The sequence below is a fragment of the Haliotis asinina genome, chromosome 16 (genome assembly GCF_037392515.1).
Source record: "Haliotis asinina isolate JCU_RB_2024 chromosome 16, JCU_Hal_asi_v2, whole genome shotgun sequence".
NCBI lineage: Eukaryota > Metazoa > Mollusca > Gastropoda > Lepetellida > Haliotidae > Haliotis > Haliotis asinina.
This window is the reverse complement of record NC_090295.1, coordinates 41,494,033-41,514,102: the sequence shown is the minus strand read 5'-3', so window position 1 is coordinate 41,514,102 and position 20,070 is coordinate 41,494,033. Positions and strand designations below refer to the sequence as shown.

At 41.4% G+C, this 20,070-nt stretch overlaps 1 protein-coding gene across 1 annotated transcript in view; it reads left to right on the top strand.

The window, feature by feature from the left end:
* LOC137267781 (uncharacterized) overlaps positions 1-20,070 on the top strand; it is a 34,534-nt gene that overhangs the window by 13,291 nt on the left and 1,173 nt on the right. The window contains exons 17-31 of the mRNA XM_067802225.1: positions 74-219; positions 1,201-1,377; positions 3,006-3,148; positions 4,591-4,661; positions 7,023-7,183; positions 7,589-7,755; positions 9,004-9,187; positions 9,904-10,053; positions 10,844-11,023; positions 11,605-11,758; positions 12,629-12,685; positions 12,778-12,926; positions 13,633-13,771; positions 17,975-18,041; positions 19,633-19,796. Of these exons, the coding sequence (XP_067658326.1) occupies positions 74-219; positions 1,201-1,377; positions 3,006-3,148; positions 4,591-4,661; positions 7,023-7,183; positions 7,589-7,755; positions 9,004-9,187; positions 9,904-10,053; positions 10,844-11,023; positions 11,605-11,758; positions 12,629-12,685; positions 12,778-12,926; positions 13,633-13,771; positions 17,975-18,041; positions 19,633-19,796 (2,109 nt within the window). The remainder of the gene's footprint in view (positions 1-73; positions 220-1,200; positions 1,378-3,005; positions 3,149-4,590; positions 4,662-7,022; positions 7,184-7,588; positions 7,756-9,003; positions 9,188-9,903; positions 10,054-10,843; positions 11,024-11,604; positions 11,759-12,628; positions 12,686-12,777; positions 12,927-13,632; positions 13,772-17,974; positions 18,042-19,632; positions 19,797-20,070) is intronic.

Sequence of the window (20,070 nt, the reverse complement as noted above, 5' to 3'; positions counted from 1 at the left end):
CAGTTTCAATTACACTGGTTCGTTAACAGTGAGTTTGCAATATCCAGAATGTATCCATACATTCCTTATCCAGCCCTGCTCAACAGCCATGCCAAACTGGACATCCATGACGAAGCTTATGCGAGGCTGCACTTGGGCTTCATGGACAAGACAATGGAATTGTTCTTTGGCCGCATCTGTTTCAAGGCAGGCGCGTCCTATGACATGAATATGATGAAGGTAGGTTTGTTGCAAATAGTTAGTGTTTATTGCCGTGAGTATGTGAAAAATGACTATTTATAAAGTAAATGTTTCCGAAGATAGTTACATTTAGTATGAACAAAACCAAAAACATTCACAAACAAAGTGACACGACTTGCTTGCAAACGTTCGTCGTCATATTACTGTCGGAGAGGTGGGGTAACCTTGTGTTTAAAGCGCCCTCCCATCACACGGAGGACCCGGGTTCGATTCCCCATATAGGTACAATGAGTGAAGCCCATTTCTTGTGTACGCCTCCGTGATACTGATGGGATATTGTTAAAAGCGGTAGAAAAACATAATCACTCACTCGCTCCCACATTTTACTGCACTACTGATTACACAGTCAGTCTGTAGCGTTACTATTATTAGTGTATCTATCTGTAGGAACCTAATTAACTATAAACGTCCATAACTAAGCAGATGGTAAATTCAATTCTGAAATTCAAATTCGTTTCTTGATGTTGTTAGCCATGTCTTTTTAACTTGTGTAAAACGATTAATCACGCCAAATCATATACAGCAACCTATACACATCTGCATCACAAGGTGAATACCTGCATCACACGGTACATCACTGCATCACAAGGTGCATCACTGCACCACGAGGTGCATCACTGCATCACAAGGTGCATCACAAGGTGCATCACTGCACCACAAGGTGCATCATGCCATATCTCATCTCTGGTACAAACTGTTAATGTTAGCAGTAATATTCACATGTTTGCTGTGGCTGCAATCACCCATGGGAGTTTCCAACGTCATCGAGTTGGCGTAACTCTTCTTAGAAACATATCGTGTGTACATGAAATGTTGGAGACAATTCCATTTCACTAATACAGAAGAATATGGAATATCTACCCGGATATAGCCATATCTAGTCCGTATTTGCCGTATCAAACCCACTGTAGAAGTAGCTTCACAGCTGGCAATGTTGCAAGGTACTGTTGTCTGTTTCAGGAAAACGCCAAGGGCGACTTGAAGAAACTCTTTGACCTTTTCTTCAACATCAAGGACAACGCTATCAATGCTATCGGAACTGGAACCGAGCTGTTTAGGTCGTTGGCGAACGGGGATATGAACTTAGATCATGTCTTTGAAGACTTCAAAACGGCACTGGAAGAACTTCCTGGCAAGGTAACCACAACTCACTATCTGTTTTTGTGTCCGACATAAACTCTCATTTTCAGTCAATTTAAAAAATATGTCGATTGTTAGTTCACGAAAGATATTTTTGAAAACTTTGATTCATGTTCATTTTCTTTTTTTACCTTTAAAATCAAAGTGTAGTATGTAGTCAGGTCAAAACATTGACACGTCACGGTGATGAAACAGATACGTTATGCACTTAAGCAAAAGAAAAAATACAACGACGTTGAATACCCATTAACCCTACAGCAACCATGCAATGGAATATGGGTGAATATGTGATTGTTTATTTAGTTTGGATCGATCATGGAGAAGTCTGCGAGGGCTATAAATCTACTGGGAGAGATTGATGAAAAAACCCTACCGCCTTTTGTTCGTCCCATGCGAAATTTGGTGCTGAAGATAACATCGCTCGTAGGGAGCGCCCAGGGGGATGTGATGACATTTTTCAACGTGAGTGTCATTCCTTTAAATTTCCGTCTAACGAAACCGCATGTGAATCATAGACATTTTGTTTCCGGTATGTCCTATTTACCAGATATTACGCTCGAACGTATTCCGTGCTGATCGTTGTTCCCATACTTTAACTTAGGCCAACGATTTCCAAAAGAACCAAATGTCATTCAAATACGCAATGATCAAAGCTATGCATGCAACAGGGCTGTGTATTGTATAAGCTGTATTGCAATATATTGCTATTCGGGTACCCGTATTGTGATATACTGGAACCTTAAGTGTCTGGCAGTGAGTGTCACTATTTGTGCATGTCAGTCCTATTCTCTACATTATAAGTCCCTAAACATAAATGCCGGGGATCTGATAGCACCAATCTCAGCATTAGGTAGCACACTCGTGGATATTATTATCCTTTTAGACAGTTTGTAGTATTACTAGGGGTGTGACGATACGATAATTTACGATACGATATCGCGATATCTTGAAACAATGCGATACGATTCGATTCACATCGCGATATGCTTGAGTTATTTTCTTTAAAAACTTATGTTTTGATACCAAGTAACAGTGTAAATTTTGACATAACCGCCAAGTTCTAATACTAAATCTAAATTTAACAATTTTAAGGTCAAGGATACGTATCACGATACGAAAAAAGCATGGGTATATTTATCGTCCGATAAAGAATCACGATTATCGATACTACGATATATCGTCACAGTTCTGATTATTACTACCTACTTACTAGGACCTTTATGGATCTCTCGTCATTTGAGACAAAACAGGTGCAAAATCACACAGATTTGTCTCATCATGGTTTTAAATCCCAGATTCTATCTGATATCACCCCAGGTTTATCTGTACCATACCGAAAATTATAGGTTCTCCTACGTTGGTCACACATGTCTGTTTCCAACTTTTTGCCAAACCTTAGTGTGATCCACATGAGGTACTGTTCAAAGCGGCGGTACACCAACGCCTTCGCGGTTTTGGAAGGAAAGCGTATGAGCCTATATATAATAGTACATCAAGTACAGAGGTGTTTATGTCGAAGTTCTGTTTCTGTCAACTTTGTGGAGTAACACTGTCTGCCGCTTCATGTACGTTTAGAACAGCAACAAATAGAGCATAATATTTTCATCATGTTTCCCTTCTTTCAGTCGCTGATGGAAACTGCTACAGTAGTCATACCAACGGCCGCAAAGGAAATTTTCAAGGACATAAACAAAGTCATCAGGTCATTCAGAACATTTGACAAAAACCCCAAAGCGGCAATATCCAATATTGCTGCATGTGTTATGAGGTGGGTACGCCTGCGTACGGTTAAGACTACTGTTACTTTAAAGCAAAAAATGTCGATATTCCTGAACAACACATGCAGTCACCACCACCACTACTATTGCTATCCATGCTAACCCCAAATATCGCTCCAACTATTACTGCTATTAATCAGACAGAGAATTGTCTTGAAGGTGTTGGTGTTTATGCACAAGGCCCGTTATAACCAGGCTCCAGAATACTTGACTGAAACAGTGTCATGGCATCAGCCATCACGAACTCTGAGATCCGCCTCTGCAAAACAAGCGGCAGTTCCCTCTACCCACACTGCGAGTTGTGGTTAGAGCTTCCGCCAATGCAGGTCCTCTGTTATGGAACCAACTACACGGGAACGTGAAAATCTTATCAGACATGATCAAATTCAAAAGGAAAGACCTAAAACAGTTCTTTTCAACAGAGCATTCGACCAAGCGCCTTAGAACAAACCTTGGATTCAGTCGCTATACAAATTTTAATATTATTTGTTTTTTATTATTACTACTGCTGCTGATACCGCTAATAATAATAACAACAATAACCATCTCCACAACAACCAACAACTACCATTGCTACACGTAAACTACCACTTACTTATATTACCACCGATGGTGCGGCGTTAAACAACATTCATTCATTCCATTACCACGGCTACCACCACCACACGAACCTCTATTGCTACCGTCACCAAAATTATGACTTGTCCGAGGTCACGTTACATTTTACTTACAAAATTAGTAAGTGTAATTACAATTAGTAAGTGTTAAACCAACAATAATGATCAAATACTAACTAAACTGACTGGCAAAAAAACCCAACACCTTGTCGAAATGTATTCTGAAAAGACAAATTACAGTTGTGAAAAAGTAAAGTGAATTTTAATAACAGGTATGTGGGCGCATTTGTAATATCAGTGATTTCGACTTGGTAGTTTCTTTTGCCCGCTAGTTTAATTTGTAACTGTTCTTTTCATCTTACGCGCATGCTAAACTAAATATGCTTCCCAAACGTGGAAGACTTAAACAATATTTATACATTGGAACATATCCACAATGCGATCTCTTGATACTACTTAAGACGAAATACATGTCTCCTGTGTCCCTCAATCCCAAACCCTTAAGTGTCGGTCAATCATCTTCTCCACATATAAAATATGTGAGTGAGTACGTTTAGGTTTACGCCGCACTGAGCAATATTCCAGGTATATGGCGGTGGTCTGTAAATAATCGAGCCTGGACCAGACAATCCAGGGAACCGATGACATATGCCAACCAAGTCAGCGAGCCTGACCACCCGATCACGTTACTCGCCTCTTACGACAATCATAGTCGCCTTTTATGGCAAGCATGGGTTGCTGATGGCCTGTTGTACCTTGGGACCTTCACGGGTAATACATTATGTACGGTCTAAAGTAAGTTTGTTTCATTACAGTGTGAAAGGCCATGTAGCCAATGTCATTACGGCAGTGATGGACGTTAAAGACAAGTGTTCGTTCATACACGGTGAGTTTGTACACAGGCCATGGAAGCGGTCAGTGACAGGTATTGTATACAGAGTGTTATAAGTGTGTAATGAGAATAGCTTATATATCACTATATGAATATGTAAATATGCTTATAAATCTGAAGTCAATCTAAATACTTAAAATTCCTATTCACCATGAAGCCAAGAAGCTCTGCGTACCACAGGCCATAGGATAATACAATGAGGTTATATAACTGTAGCTTGGGTCTGACTTGGGTAACACAAAAAGTGATCAGTTTGGCCAAGTCGGCTGGCTTAACCTGTCTACTTGAAAATCCCATGTCAGCATATTGAATTTCAGTTAATGGATGTATGTGATCATATTCCAAGGAAAGAGTGGAAGCAGGAATAATTTAAATCATTGTGCGATTATGACTTTTAGTCATATTCAATGATAATTGTTTCGCCAGTATTAAAACTATTCTTAAAATTGCTGCGTGATCTCTCCAGTCGTAACAAGAGATACCGATGGATTCCTCATTAGAGGCCCGTCCATTCACGGTCAGTTTGCACACAGGCCCCGGAAGCTGTCAGTGACAAATATTCTATACAGAGATATCGACGGACTCATCCATTAGAGGCCCTTCCATTCACGGTCCGTTTGTACATAGGCTCCGGAAGCTGTCAGTGAGAAATATTCCATACAGAGATATCGATGGACTCATCTATTAGAGGTCCGTCCATTCACGGCCAGTTTGCACACAGGCCCGGAAGCTGTTAGTGACAGGTTTTCTATACAGAGATGTCGATGCACTCCTTAGACGTCCATCCATTCACGGGTCGTGCTTACACTGACTCTGTAAAATAATTATACGGTTAAAATTCACACATTTTTCATTAAACAATAACAAATTTTGAATGCCAGACGCCGACACGTGCAGGAAATTAGGCCATCGAAATGTTGCTTTCTGTAAACGGTATCATAAAGGATTTATCTTTGAATGTATTTGGAAGTGATACATATTCACGCATATTTGTGAATATAAGGCTCTTAGGCGTCACTTGAAGTTATGGTGTAAATTCATCCTTCATTTTCATCTGAATACACTAGCTAATCTTCATCCGATGAAACAGTTAGAATATGCTTCAGAACTTGCAACAGTTCACATCCACACTTTTTCAGGTTTAATAATTCATTTGTTGTAGAGGTTGAGATCATATGTTACTTTTGTAGCGAATGATATTGAACATGCCGGTCTCTCTCTTTCTCTTCTTTCTCTCTTTAGAAACATCGCAGTCTGTATTTGAGTTTTAACCAACATAGTATCAGCTAAATAAAATGTCTCCGGGCTGCAGCTGATTGTGGTTACCTTCAGGAGGCATTTACTCCGCCCGCCTGTGACCGACTATAAAATCCTTTGAGTCAACTTCTGTGTGCGCAGACTCTTTCCGTGTTGGCACAACCCCTAGTGTTCAATACACAACCCTGCGCAGTTAAACGAACTCATGAATCCGTTGGTATATGACCAGATGGTGGTCACATCAATACGTGCAAACACCTAGTTGCAGGAACAGCGACGTGCAGTAAACCTGGACAAAGTACTGTGACTAGGTGTCCCAGTCCGACCAGCTGTGAATGGGTACCTCGATAGGATGAGACCGCTACAAATAACTCGGTGTCCCTAGAGGCAGCAAAAGTTGTATTCTCCCAAGGGAGCTGAAAATTATACTTGGATGGGCCGTTGATATAGACATCCATTGGAAACATATGTCAGCGCTTTTAGCAAGCATTAGTTGCCGAGATATGTGCGCTTTATAAATATCCTATATTACTAATTATAATAATTTGGTCGACTCCAGAAAGTTCTTAGTGGGTTCGACTAGGCAGTGAGTGTTTCATGGAAGAAGTCCCATTCGCTGTCTGGGCTACGTGTAGAGGGGGCGAAGGCCCTGAGCTGATGATGAGCTTTACAAGCCTGACTGTGCCACGAGCACCCGAACCCTCTCTGCAGCATTTCTATCTGAATCTGAAAAACAATAATTTGGTCGATACTAAATTGCGTTAAATGTGGTACTTGGTGTTTCCTTGTCTGTATGTCGGCCTGTATGGACACAACAAAGATGCATAATTTGTTTGAGTGATGTATCCATCCATAACTGCTGCACTGCATCTCGGTGTGCATACAACACTAATACATAATACCAAGGACTGCACTCACACGTCACCTGTAACAGAAATACTACGCGATGTAAGTGCTCCTTTTACGTCAAGTCACGTCACTTATGAATAGTTAAAACATGCTGGTGCAGCCCTATGTGGCGTGTTCATACTACATCTGTAATGAAAGATTTATGTCCATTTGTGAAAGAGTTACTTACGTATATGTGAAAAATTACAGGTAAGAAACCTGACTGGATGAAGATGGACGGGCCTATCGGAGAGATCATTAGCCTGGCAAAGACAGCTTTCACGACACTGGGAAAGGGTGGCATGAAGTGGGTGATGGAGTCGGTCAAAAACGACGAAATTGCAATTTTCTCACATGGGAAATCATCGATGGTAGGTGGTGGCAACATTTTAACTCGACAGCATTGATGCTTAAAATATATTATTCCCACCGACCTCACGCCCATATGATGTTACTGAAATAGTTGCCGCAACAGCAAAATCGTCTCCTACGTTAAACTCCACTAATGGGCTTGCTAAACGCCAATAGTTCAAAGACTTGTTAAACCTCATCAGTTCAAGGAACAGAGAAACGTATGACAAAAGCTGCTGTTTAGAGAGTGTTTGATATTATCAGCTTCCACTGATGTCTTCGGTTGGTCAATAACATTTCCTAGACGGTATTGTGATAAACAATTCCCAAGATGAACATTTCAGTACCATAACGACTTTTTGAATTGCAAAGAGATAGTAAGAGAGAATATGACCGATAATTGGCGCTTGTATTTTATTCTGCAGCGTTCGGAGAAGGACAGGTTATTGACGCTTCTGAATGAGATCCTGGATGACATGCTTGGACCACTGAAGGGGTTGAAGAACATGGGGGCCAAGTTCCTTGGCGTCTTTCATAAGGTGTATCGGGTGGTGATGGACATCAAGGAAGCTTACAACATTCTCAAGAACGGGTAATTGACGTCAACAATAATAGCAGCAATCACCCTAGTGTGTCCATTACTTCATACCTTGGAATAGATTTTCGCAGGAAGTTCATTTAAAATTGAAAAGGTTCAAAACATTCTGTATGTAAATTGCACATAGTCGGATGGTCACTGATAGAGTTATATATGCAGTCAGAGTCCTTCATTGATTTTATGTGATACAGAATCGGTATAGCATATCCCCGGTTCTCCCGAAAAGCAAATCTTCATTATATTCTGAAAAAGAAAACTTGGAACCTACTAACACATTTGCAGTACCAATTCTGGCATCTGATCATAGACCGGAATTCTTACTGTGGTGGCGTTTGAATGAAACTGTCTTGGCCTTCTTTGAGAGCTGCTCTGTTTCTGTGTTACTGTTATAATACACGGCTCTGTAGTTTTGTTTGAAAATGTAAACAACGACGTGAGAGCTGTTGCAGCCACCACGGCTAACGTTTTCAAACAAAAATCGAGGATTAGTGTTTTCTCGGACTTTAGTCAAGTGGGACAAATACTGACGTTTGTTGAACAAAATGTTGTTGAAGCTGCTTTCCAAGAACCAAAGAAACGCACGTAAAATATACCTGATCTTGAAATGCACACCGAACCTTATGTTTTGCACTGAAACACCTTTGAATGCAAACCAGAAGTCCCCGTATTCTGTATTCGGATTGGTTGCAAAACATGATCGAATGGTACTCCATTCCAGGAGATTCAATTGTTTGTCAGTGGTGTTGACAGTTGTCAGTAGTGTTGACGTCATTTAAATCACATTGTGTCGGAATGGTGTACAAAATTAGCAGTTCCAGATGCAGGGAACCATCTGAAACGGTGATGACACTTCACTGCTGTACCTGTACAGGTGTCAATGACAGATTGTTGATAAATTGTTGGCCATTTTTCGTGGATTATTGAGTATTTGAAACACGGGAATTCAAATGATATTTATCTCCTAAATGAACAGTCCGACCCTATGGTCGTGTGGACAATGTCTACAATAAGTTTATGGTGGACATCAAGTTATTTGCTCTTGAATGGCAGGCCTTCAAACAAAATATGTGAAGGGGGAATGAAACTAATTGCCATTGACTTATATTCACAAATTTCCATTGACTATATATGGCTGGATCTGTGTTTTCAGGATACTGTATGATTAGGTTGGAAACGACTGTTCCATATCGCGATGTGATTACCAATCCCACATGATATGTGTCTCCTGTCTTTTGGATTTAGATTCGGCTCGGCCCGTAGCTTTATTGACCGGTTGTTTGGACCCAAGTTCCACAAGGACTTCCCCAATTCGAGACGAGAGAAAGGAGGGGGTTGTAGTGGTTTTGGGACGTACCCCTCCAGACTCGGCACTGGGACTGAATACGCACACGATGGAGTGGACGTGCTCTTGAAAACTGGCGAGAATGTATGTTGTTATCATATTCACCATTGCCTTAGATTTAACATGCCCAGTTATCTAAATGTGGTCAGTTTCGCGAAGAGCAGCGCATACTTATTTACAATCTTGGTCACTGGTGGAAACGAAAGTCAGATATTCAAGCTATATGACGGTGGCCTAACAAAACATTACGTCTGGGGTATACAAGCCAGTGGTTGCAATTGTAAGCCAGGCATAAAACGATGTCGGTCTGCAGTCATGACTCCTTTTCGACGAGCAGTGGTAAATGAGGATTGGGCAGGCCATATTCTAACCATTTTACTTGGTCAGTGATGAAGTCAGTGTAATTCATGTTCTTGAAAGAGTGTTATTATTCTACCATGATATGGCCTGTATTCATATAATCCCTGAACATTAAGATCGACAATTTCTAAATACATCCTGTAACATTTCGGATGGCATAAAATAATGATGTTTCAGATATATATGCACGTTTTGGCATTTTTCGCAAATTCTCGTGCATCTACACAGCCAACATGCTGCATTTGGGAGAATGATTAGTAAGTATCTGGGCGGGCGGACAATTTCGACCTAAAAGCATGTTACTAACTTGGACAACTTACAAAAATACAAAATAAAGTGTTGACTTACTTTTGTCCACGAGTTTATCTATCTGTTCTGATATGTATCTGAGGAACACTATATGAGGAAAACTATGACAATACGGTCATGATTTTTTTCAGATTATCTCCCCTTTCCATGGTGTCATGACCCTCTCTGAAGACCCCAATGAGGTTATTCTCGACATCCGCGGGGGGTCGTTGAAGGACACACATATATACATAACTAATATCAAACCAAATGACACCATCACTCGATCGGAGCCAATAAAGGTACGTCTTTCATTTAAGTAAACCGGAAGTTTACCCATTTTTAGCGGATCTAGAAATGTTTAACAATTAGATCTCATAGGACAATGTGTAGAACATCAGTATCAAATGCCACTGTTCCTCTACATGCACTCAAACATGCACTTATACGTTAAACATGTCGTTAAAATGAATGTTTAGCGCATGCTGTCGGTATTACCAATTTCAGTATCTCACAGTTATGTCATTATGTGGTATTAATCATCACGATATATATACGTGTGAATGAAAACGCATATTATCACAAAGAAAACTAAATACGAGGAAATGCCACACAGGTCAGTAACAGAAATATCAATATAAGGTGGGGGTGCTTTGTGTCTTTTTTACGCCGCACTCAACAATATTCCAGCTGTACGGCCTACTCTAATCGAGACCAGACAATCTAGTGATCAACGGCATGAACTCGACTTACGCGGTGAAATGTGTCAACCACGTCAGCGAGCCTGACCACCCGATACCAATAGTCGCCTGTTACTACAAACATAGGTTGCAGGAGACAAATTCTAAAACGGGTCTTCACGGGTCTAAATGTAAAGCAAATCACACTGAGTATACTCACAGGAGAAATGGTCAAGATGTATATCTCTTGCTACTATCAGCCTTATGTCAAATATTACACATGCATTGCAAATGCAATATCTCAGAACACAATGAGCTAGTTGAACGGGTATGACAATGCAATTTTCAGCGAACCTTGAGTACGAACGTGGTATGAGTAATGGATAAATATCACTCTATTTTTTGTTACCAGGTGTTGAGGGGTCAGGTGATCGGCGTGAGCACGGAGTCCCCCTGCAAGGGGCATGCTCACATCCATGTATCCATGAGGCGAGATGGGGGCTTCATCGACCCCACACACTACCTTGAGCCCCGTGTGCCAGGTCTTCCAGGTTGGAACCAAGAGTGTGACGACTATAAGGTTGTGCTCAAGGTATGTTTGCTTCCATCACACCTACATGTCCCTCCATCGTTTCACATAGAGGGGACGTTGAGTAGTTTACCACATCAGACCAGAGTTCGTTTTTCTGCTTATTTCAGTCTTATTTCACTCGTGCTCTGATAGTACTGGAATATTGTCGGACTAAAGTATTTGACTTAAAATGTCACTAAAACTCGACGACACGACTTCCCTCTGAAAGCTACCTCATAGATAGTGCAGATCTCAGATCTCAGATCGATATCTAGAAATATGTTACAAACATATTGTTTTGTTTTTGTCAATGTCTATTGTTTCATAATTCAAAGCATTTCAGCTTCATGCAACTATCACAATATCAAATGAAAAAAAAAATTAATTAGAATCATTTGCAGCAGATCTTGTTTTATGATGCAGTTTGCTTTCTGAAAGGTCACTGCTTAGAGAAGTTGCGTTTAAAAGTGTAAAAGTGTAGGTGTCGTTTGTCCCTCTGTCCAGCCATAAATCGAACGTTGGAGGTCCTTCCCCTGTTTCCTTCACATCATCTCACAGCGCACGAATATTGTTGATTTACCTTGGCTCACACATTTTCCCAGGACAACACTATAGCAGAGGGGTGTATTCTTTGCTTGGATGGCAAAAAGACTGTGGATACCAGTCCAGAGAAGCTGGGATCAGGGGATGACACTATGATCTATCAGCTCATCTCAGGATCCTTCGGAGGAGGTGGAGGAGGAGGTGGTGGTGGTGGTAAGTGTGAAAATTCGTCTGACGTGTTAAGGAAGTATGCGTCATGCTTTACCCTACCTTGAAGTCCTTTCAGTGCATCTGTTTCTGATTTCATAGTCAAACGTACCATGCTGTATGGAAATCGCTGTCGCTGAGGGGATCAGTACAATTCAGTGTAATTATATGTTGCAGCTTTTCTAAACTGGGTGTAGGTAGTTACGAGTATGTCATGTGGCAATGCATCCGTTCTCACACCCTACACTTGAGTTTGGTTTTACGCCGCACTCAGAAATATCCCTGCTGTCTGTAAATAATCGAGTCTGGACATGCAACCCAGAGATCAGCAGCATGAACATCGATCTGCGCAATGGGGAACCGATGACATGTGTCAACCAAGTCAGCGAGCTTGACCACCCGATCCCGTTAGTCGCCTCTTACGACAGGCATGGGTTACTGAAGGCCAATATTCTGGCCAGGGACTTCACTGGTCACTCGACAAACAAGTTATTTCAACCTCACTTGCAAGTAACCTCGTTTTAGAAGAGATGCCTTTAAGATGCAACAACATATACTGAGATAACCAAGCTTCAGGTTTGTAACCAAACTTCGTGGTTTAGTCTTTTAATGTGCAATTCGAAATCATACTTTTGTCGGCTCTTACTATCCAGATGTTTCGCCATGCACTGAAAATAAACCTCCTTTTATGTACAGATAGCCTTCTGTGTTGACAATGCATGAATGGGACACGTGGGGACAGTGGTCAAGGCCACACCGGTACTCTAATGCTATTTGGCTAATGTCTGGTATGTAATGCGCCTGTTCAAGACTTAGCTGGATCTCGGAACTGTAGAAATGCATCGTAATTGTTATTTCGGTCTTCTTGTCTTGCAGGGATCTTGGACAAGATCACTGCCAATATCGACAAACTCATCGGATCAAAAGATAATGGTAAGTTAACATATAATTCGACAATTTTTGTTTTACAGATAATCGCTTCATGTCATAGTGTAGTACAATAAGTGAAACCACTTTTTTTGCAGCACTGTCAACACTGTTCAAGGATGCTGTAAAGTTTGTGAAGAACTTCTCCATCCGTAACATCAAGCTTGGGTCAATCATTGATGTTCTGGATGTCCTGGAGCTTCACGAAACAAAGAAACATGTGGCGGAGATCATCAGAAACATCAAGGTTAGTTCGATACGAATGAAAACAGATCCGAAATTGCAAACATGAATAATGATCTCCCAAACATGAACTGGGATTACTCTTCAACAAGACAAGCATAGGTAGTGCAACTCGATAATTTGGCTGGAAAGTCTGAAGTACAGAAAAGGAGACAGATGACCGGGTAGCTGACGATCTTGACCCCGACGGATGTAGCTGGCTAAGGGAGTAGTATAAACAATGGGGGTGTATACCTTTCAACTCTGAACAACAGTATGACTTAAGATAGTAATAAGAACATAAAGCTGATTCGACGTGGACTCCCAGATCCTAATGTTCAGATTATAGCAATGGTAACAGTCCATAACAACAGGTCAGTCTTGAAAAACATCAGTCCATACCTCGATTTATCCGTCAGTATTTACCCATACTGTCAAAAACACAAATAGGAGTTCACCTTGTCAAACCTATCTCCTTTGAAACATACATACCTGTGCGTCTTGTCAAACTCACATGACATTTTCTCCTGTCCAACATGAATACAGATCTCACTCGTTGAATATATACTTGTTTTGTCCTTTTTTTCGTATCCATGGATTTAATCTGTGGTTATACGTGAAATCTACACATACGATTCACATATACCCTGGTAGTTATAGCGCACGTAATGTTTATAGCATTCATGATGATAATAACATACATTGTACCTGGGTATCTGTATCCCTTCCAGGCGATGATGGATAAAAAGCCGTGTCTGAACCCCTACCAGTACACGGACAAGCAGCTGCGAGCGGAACTTAGAGACCGAGGAAAGAGGGCTGTAGGATCCAGGGACGATATGATCAAAGTCCTGACAACTCCTTCCACTGGTAATTGTTTTACATTTCCAGACTTGTCGGACCTTAGATTTCCATGGTTGTTTAGAAATATAGAACGAACAAGGATCGCATTTAGGTCAGTCTAAGTAAACTTAGATCCAGACTTCTGCGTTACACTGTGCACAATGAGTGTGACCCTTGGCTGATAACCTTTTCAAATGACCAATCAGAACACAGCTTACCAAATTGCGAAAACTGACATTCACATATCCCATTTGAACTTTTACCTCGAAAGAGTTTGTACCCGAGCGATTACGAATGTTATTTTCCGCTTCCGGGTGGTTCACACTGAGCGGGTCTCAAAAGTAGGTAAACTGTAGATGATGATTATTAGCTAATGGTAACCATGTTATCAGGAACCCATAAGCGTATATAATGCAGGTCAAATGTCTGTGTTTTATGCTTATTTTCGTTTGCTGAGAAATCTGTGTCAGTGACAGGGAAAATTTGTAAGTCCCGCCGTACATTAAACAGTACCTGTTGTCTGATTGGTTAAGTCCGTTCGTCTGTCTCGCATTTGATTGGGCGGTCATAGGAAAGACTAGCTGACGCGACCTGGTATAAGGTCTTCTTAGACCCAATGTGAGCAGGGTAAGCACAAATACTGAGCCTAAGTTTACTTAGCCTTTAAGACAGATGTTACCAGCATGTCGCATCGTCTGATGCCTGACTGCAATACATGTGAGCTGATGTATTTTGGCACCAATCTGAAAAGCTATGTGAGCTCGATCTCCAAAAGCAATATTTCACTGTACAGATAAATATATACACCTGGAAATTAATCAAGCAACACCCCAATTTTTTCTATTGGAGCAACTTTGAAGTGTTCTGACAATCAAAATATGCCGGGTTGATATAGTTTGACACTTTTTTATTCAACAGACGATCTCTGACAAACAACTTAAAGGGAAAAAGTATCAAGACTTTGCTTTATTGCAACGAAATCCAAATTCTTAAAACTGTCTTAAATTCATGAAAAAATGGACACAATTTACTATTCATCCACAGACATTGTTGTCAGGTGTATTAACACAAATGTCACATGGAAAGAAAGAACAGTCATCTGAGAGTCTGCACACCGACTTTCATCAATATCTAGTGTGTCCTCCCTGCGCACGCACCACCGATTCCAGACGCCTCCTCATTCCTTGGATGAGTCTCCGGATCTGATTCTGGGGGATCCTGTTCCACTCCTCATGCAGGGCAGCCGTCAATTCGTTGAGATTATGGACTGGTGGGTCTCTCTGCCTCACACGACGGCCAATAAAGTCCCACAAATGTTCAATGGGGTTGAGGTCAGGGCTCATGGCAGGCCATGGAATTCTGTCAATTGCATTTTGCCGCAAAAAATCATTTACAGCATGCGCCCTGTGAGGTCTAGCATTGTCGTCCATAAATATGGATCTCGTTGCCAGAGGATGGTTCTCAAAATGAGGTACCACAGCCCTGTCAAGAACCTCCTGTTGGTAACGAACACCGTTAAGGTTGCCACGGATGGTAATGATATCCAACTTGCAGTTCATGGAAATGCACCCCCATACCATAACGGAACCTCCCCCAAAGGCCACAGTCTCCTGGATGTTCCGTGGAGCCATTGCTGTGTTCCTCTGCCTCCAGACCCGAGTACGACCGTCCACCATGTGCAGCAAGAACCGGCTCTCATCTGAGAAATGGACCTTCCTCCAAGAGGCAATGTTCCAGTGCAAACGGTCATTACACCAGGCCAGTCGGGCTGCCTTATGGGCTGGAGACAGTCTGGGTCGCTTGATTGGCCTCCTTGCCCGGTATCCTGCAGCTTTCAGACGATTCCGAACAGTCCTGTTCGAGATGGGTCTCCCTGGAAGCCACTCCTGTCTCAACCGAGAGCTCGAGTCGAAGGACCTGCGCCGTACAAGTCTCAGTAAAGCTCTGTCCTCCCGGACTGTGGTCTTCCTGGGTCTTCCTGGTCTAGGCAGGTCTTTAACTTCATTAGTGGCCCGGTATTTTTTCAAAAGTTTTGAAATTATGGAATGATGTCGTCCGATTTGAGTCCCGATTTGTCTTAGAGACATACCAGCATTCCTCATGCCGATTATTTGCCAACGAGTGGCCTCTGATAATTTCCTACGTGCCATGACATTGAAATGAATGAAAAACCGAATGCAATCGACAACCTGCGCTTGTAAACACCCCAGGGAAAAAGTGCATTTTTCGAAAGTTGAGGTTAAAGCAATGCACGTGCGCTGTGCAAGCTTCACGCGCGTCATATCAACCCATGAAAAGCTCATGCTGTATGTCAATACATCAAAATTGAATAATCAATCATCAAAATTACTTCGTTAAACTTTGTTAAGTTTTTATGTGTCTTTGAATTTGGTGTTGCTTAATTAATTTCCATATGTATATTATGGATAACTGCTTCTTCAAGGCGATATGGAATAATAATTCTTTCTCAGGAAAAAAGTGTTCTGTAGCTTGAAACCCGTGTCATTCAAACACTTTAACATTAAACACATGGTGTAAGTGCATGCAAACACTTTGACATTAGACACATGATGTCAGTGCATTCAAACGCCTTGACATTAGACACATGATGTGAGTACGAGGGGCGGTGGGGTAGCCAGATGGTTTAAGTGTTCGCTCATTACGCTGAAGGTCCGGGTTCGGTACTCGCATGGGCACAAGGTGTGTCCCCCGTCATGATGTTGCTGGAATGTTTGTAAGAGAGACATAAAACCATGCTCACTCACTCACTCACTTCAACCTTGAATTTTACCGACATTATATACTCAAGAACACTGGGTTGAACTGTATATTCATACACGGTTACAATGTGTATTCCGGTCTGTTTGTTCACCGTTTCTGTAATAACACACACAAAGTGAATCATGCTTTATACTCAAACACACTGTGTTGAACTGTATATTCATACATGGTTACAATATTTATTCCGGTCTATTTGTCCACCATTTCTATACTAACACAGACAAAGTGAATTACATTTTATACTCAATCACCCTGGGTTGACATGTACATTAATATACACATAGTTACAAATATGTATTGCAAGCACACTGAACTGAAATGTATATTCATTCACATTTGGTTACATTATCTATTCCGGTCTATTTGCCCACCGTTTCTATACTAACACACACAAAGAGAATTATATTTTATACACAAGCACACCGGATTGACATGTATATTCATTTACAAGTAGTTACAAATATGCATTCCAGTCGATTAGTCCATCGTTTCTGTCCTAATACGTAGTCACGTACTCTTCCCATGCATACATGCATTATTTAACGCAAACTTGAACGCATTCTTCTTTGCTTTTAGCGTGTCCACTGTGGAATATCGCAATGCCGAAGTCTATATTCTGTACCTTCGACAACATGTGCATGGGAGTGGAGTGCTGCGTGTATTTCAAGGCGTTCATGTTCCGATTTACCACCAAACTCTTCGCCAGATTCGACCCGTGTGACATGGCCTTTCATCTCGGCGTTGACTCCTTCAAAACAACCATCAAACTGCCAGATTTCGGTTTCAACAATATGTTTTCAGGCAAGCAATATCACAATATGATATCATAGATCCAGAAAATGTATTACACATGTTGGAAAAAGAACAACTTTGAAATGTATATACCTTACACCCAAATGTGTTGGGTACCCCTTTTTCCATGCTTTGACAGCGCCATACCTTACCTCATTTGTTTCACTGATCCTGTTATCGCCTGAGACCTGCATGTCTTGAGCTTTTCTGACACAGAATAGTCGGTATATTTGAAACAAATTGTTTGAAGTGTTGAATTCCTTCCACAAAGGTTGTGCAGGATTCACATAATGAACTCTTTTTTTTCTGAACGGTTGATAGTTTCAATTATGAACTTCATTTTATCTGCTTGTTTACTTTGACGTTGTTTATTTTATTTTTCCCTGGTCAATAAATACGAAGTAAATGACTTTGCTTACCGTCAACCTGCCATAATACCCCACGTCGGTTTGCTGAGGGCCATGACAGTGAGAGTAGGAACTGAGGCTGCGGCTTGTGGATGTAAATAGTAATGTGACTAAGTCGATTGGGTAATTACAAGAATGGACAATAGGATCATTTTGACTCGTCAACAAAGTGATATTTTGTCATGTCGTAGAAACGGCATTTAAAAGTCATATCTACCTGTCGAATATAATTTACGTTCCATATTTTCAGGTCTTGATCAGAAAATCCAGACCGGCTTGGTGCTTGATGTACTCGGTGGGATAGAGTTGATAGTACGGTATGTGACAGCGTCTGTTCCCTGGCGCTCAGGTATAGGCAAGGGCTAAATAAGGACCAGCTGTGTGTTCACATCCACGTTTGCTAAAAGGAACAGTTTTTGACGAAAGGAATTATATCAAGATCAAACCCTCCTCCGAATCCTTCTTTCGGCAGTGTTTAAAATATTCGGAATGCAAGTATCCTTAGTAACCTTTTACCCTTGATCACTGCATGCATTAGTGTCGGAAGTACAAAAAATATGTTTCAACTTGAACCATAAGTAGCTAAGCGTTGTCAGATCAATAATTGTTTTGCCTTTGCGTGTGTTTGCGGAAGATGTACATGGTCGCGTACACCCGATGTGCTCACTGTTTCTTTAGTCTTCACTCTTTCATCATCACACGGTCAGGTTGCACTTTTGCCATACACTCAGATTATACAGATGATACAATCGGATCATACTCCGAGTATTCACCCACTCGGATCGTCACTTTGGCTGGACTCCGAGCAGCGACTGTTTCTATTATTACGAACTTTAACGACACGTTTTCAAAAGAACGGATGATTTCGGTTTTGTAATCGTCAATCTTCTCCAGTAATACACCATCGGGCCTCGTTTATGTCAACCGTTCTTAGCATCCTTGTAACGTACAACCGACGTCCACTCGACACAAGTTTCATATTTTGTTTAAGCGTTTCATCGCTTAAAAGTTTCACCTTCAAATGAAATGTAAATCAAATATGTTTATGATGAATTAAGGTAAGCTTCGCCTCTCAACATGCTATCACCTCTATAATTAGTTCTATCAATACTGACCCGTGAAGGTCCGGGGTAGAATAGGCCTTCAGCAACCCATGCTTGCCATAAAAGGTGACTCAGCTTGTCGTAAGAGGCGACTAACGGGATCGGGTGGTCAGGCTGGCTGACTTGGTTGACGCATGTCATCGGTTCCCAATTGCGCAGATCGATGCTCGTGTTGTTGATCACTGGATTGTCTGGTCCAGACTCGATTATTTACAGACCGCCGCCATATAGCTGTAATATTGCTGAGTGCGGCGTAAAACTAAACTCACTCACTCACTCACTATCAATACTTATGATTACTCTTTAGTATGCAAGGGACGACTATAAGTGGCAGAAAAGGACACCCTTGCCCTCTCGTGTGTTGATTGTTCACGTCATGTTGCATGAAAGTATAACGGACGACAGTTCAAAGTCTCTTGGGGTAACGTCAAACTCTGAGGGACGGTTGGGTAGCCTAGTGGTTAAGGCGTTCACTCGTCACGCCGAACATCTAGGTTCGATTCGCCATACGGATACAATGTGTGAAGCCCATTTCTGGTGTCCCCCGCCGTGATATTGGAATATGGCTAAAAGAGGCATTAATCAAACTCACTGACTCACTAACTCTAACTACGGCATCAAACACAAGAAATGGTACACAATACCACCGTACATTAGAATACATTGCTACATGGACCTTACTAAATGAGATGTCACCACATAAGTCCTTTTGCCATGAACAATTTGCAGTTTACCTTTCTACACGATAATATGTGTTCATACACGGATGTGATTTGTTCAAAGTATTTACATCCTTGTGTTCAAGAATCAAGTTGGAGAAAAGTGAAAAGGCAATGCTTATTTCTATTGGAGCTGGATTTTGCTCTGTCAGCAATCTGGATCGATGTCAGGGCTTCTTCTATGTGTTGGACAAGGCCGTTACTCCCCTCCCTATGTGCAACCCTGACGGCACGATGACGTGGCCTGACAGTAAGTACACAGGACACAACCTAAACAGTAACAAGTCGTGCCTGTAGCCAGGGAGCCTATACAGTGTGGGAGAAGAAATTCCTCGAAAAGCCGCTGAACGTATGTCTCGGGTCGTTGCGTAACCAGTGTAGCCAATATGGTGGTGGCAGCGTAGTATTTAAGATTGAGCCCGGTTTATATTCAACAGGTGATTACGTTCGCTGTGTGTTATAACAACTGAAATCCAACATGTAGAAGATATGTTAACTATTTTTTCACTTCAGTTTAAGTCAAA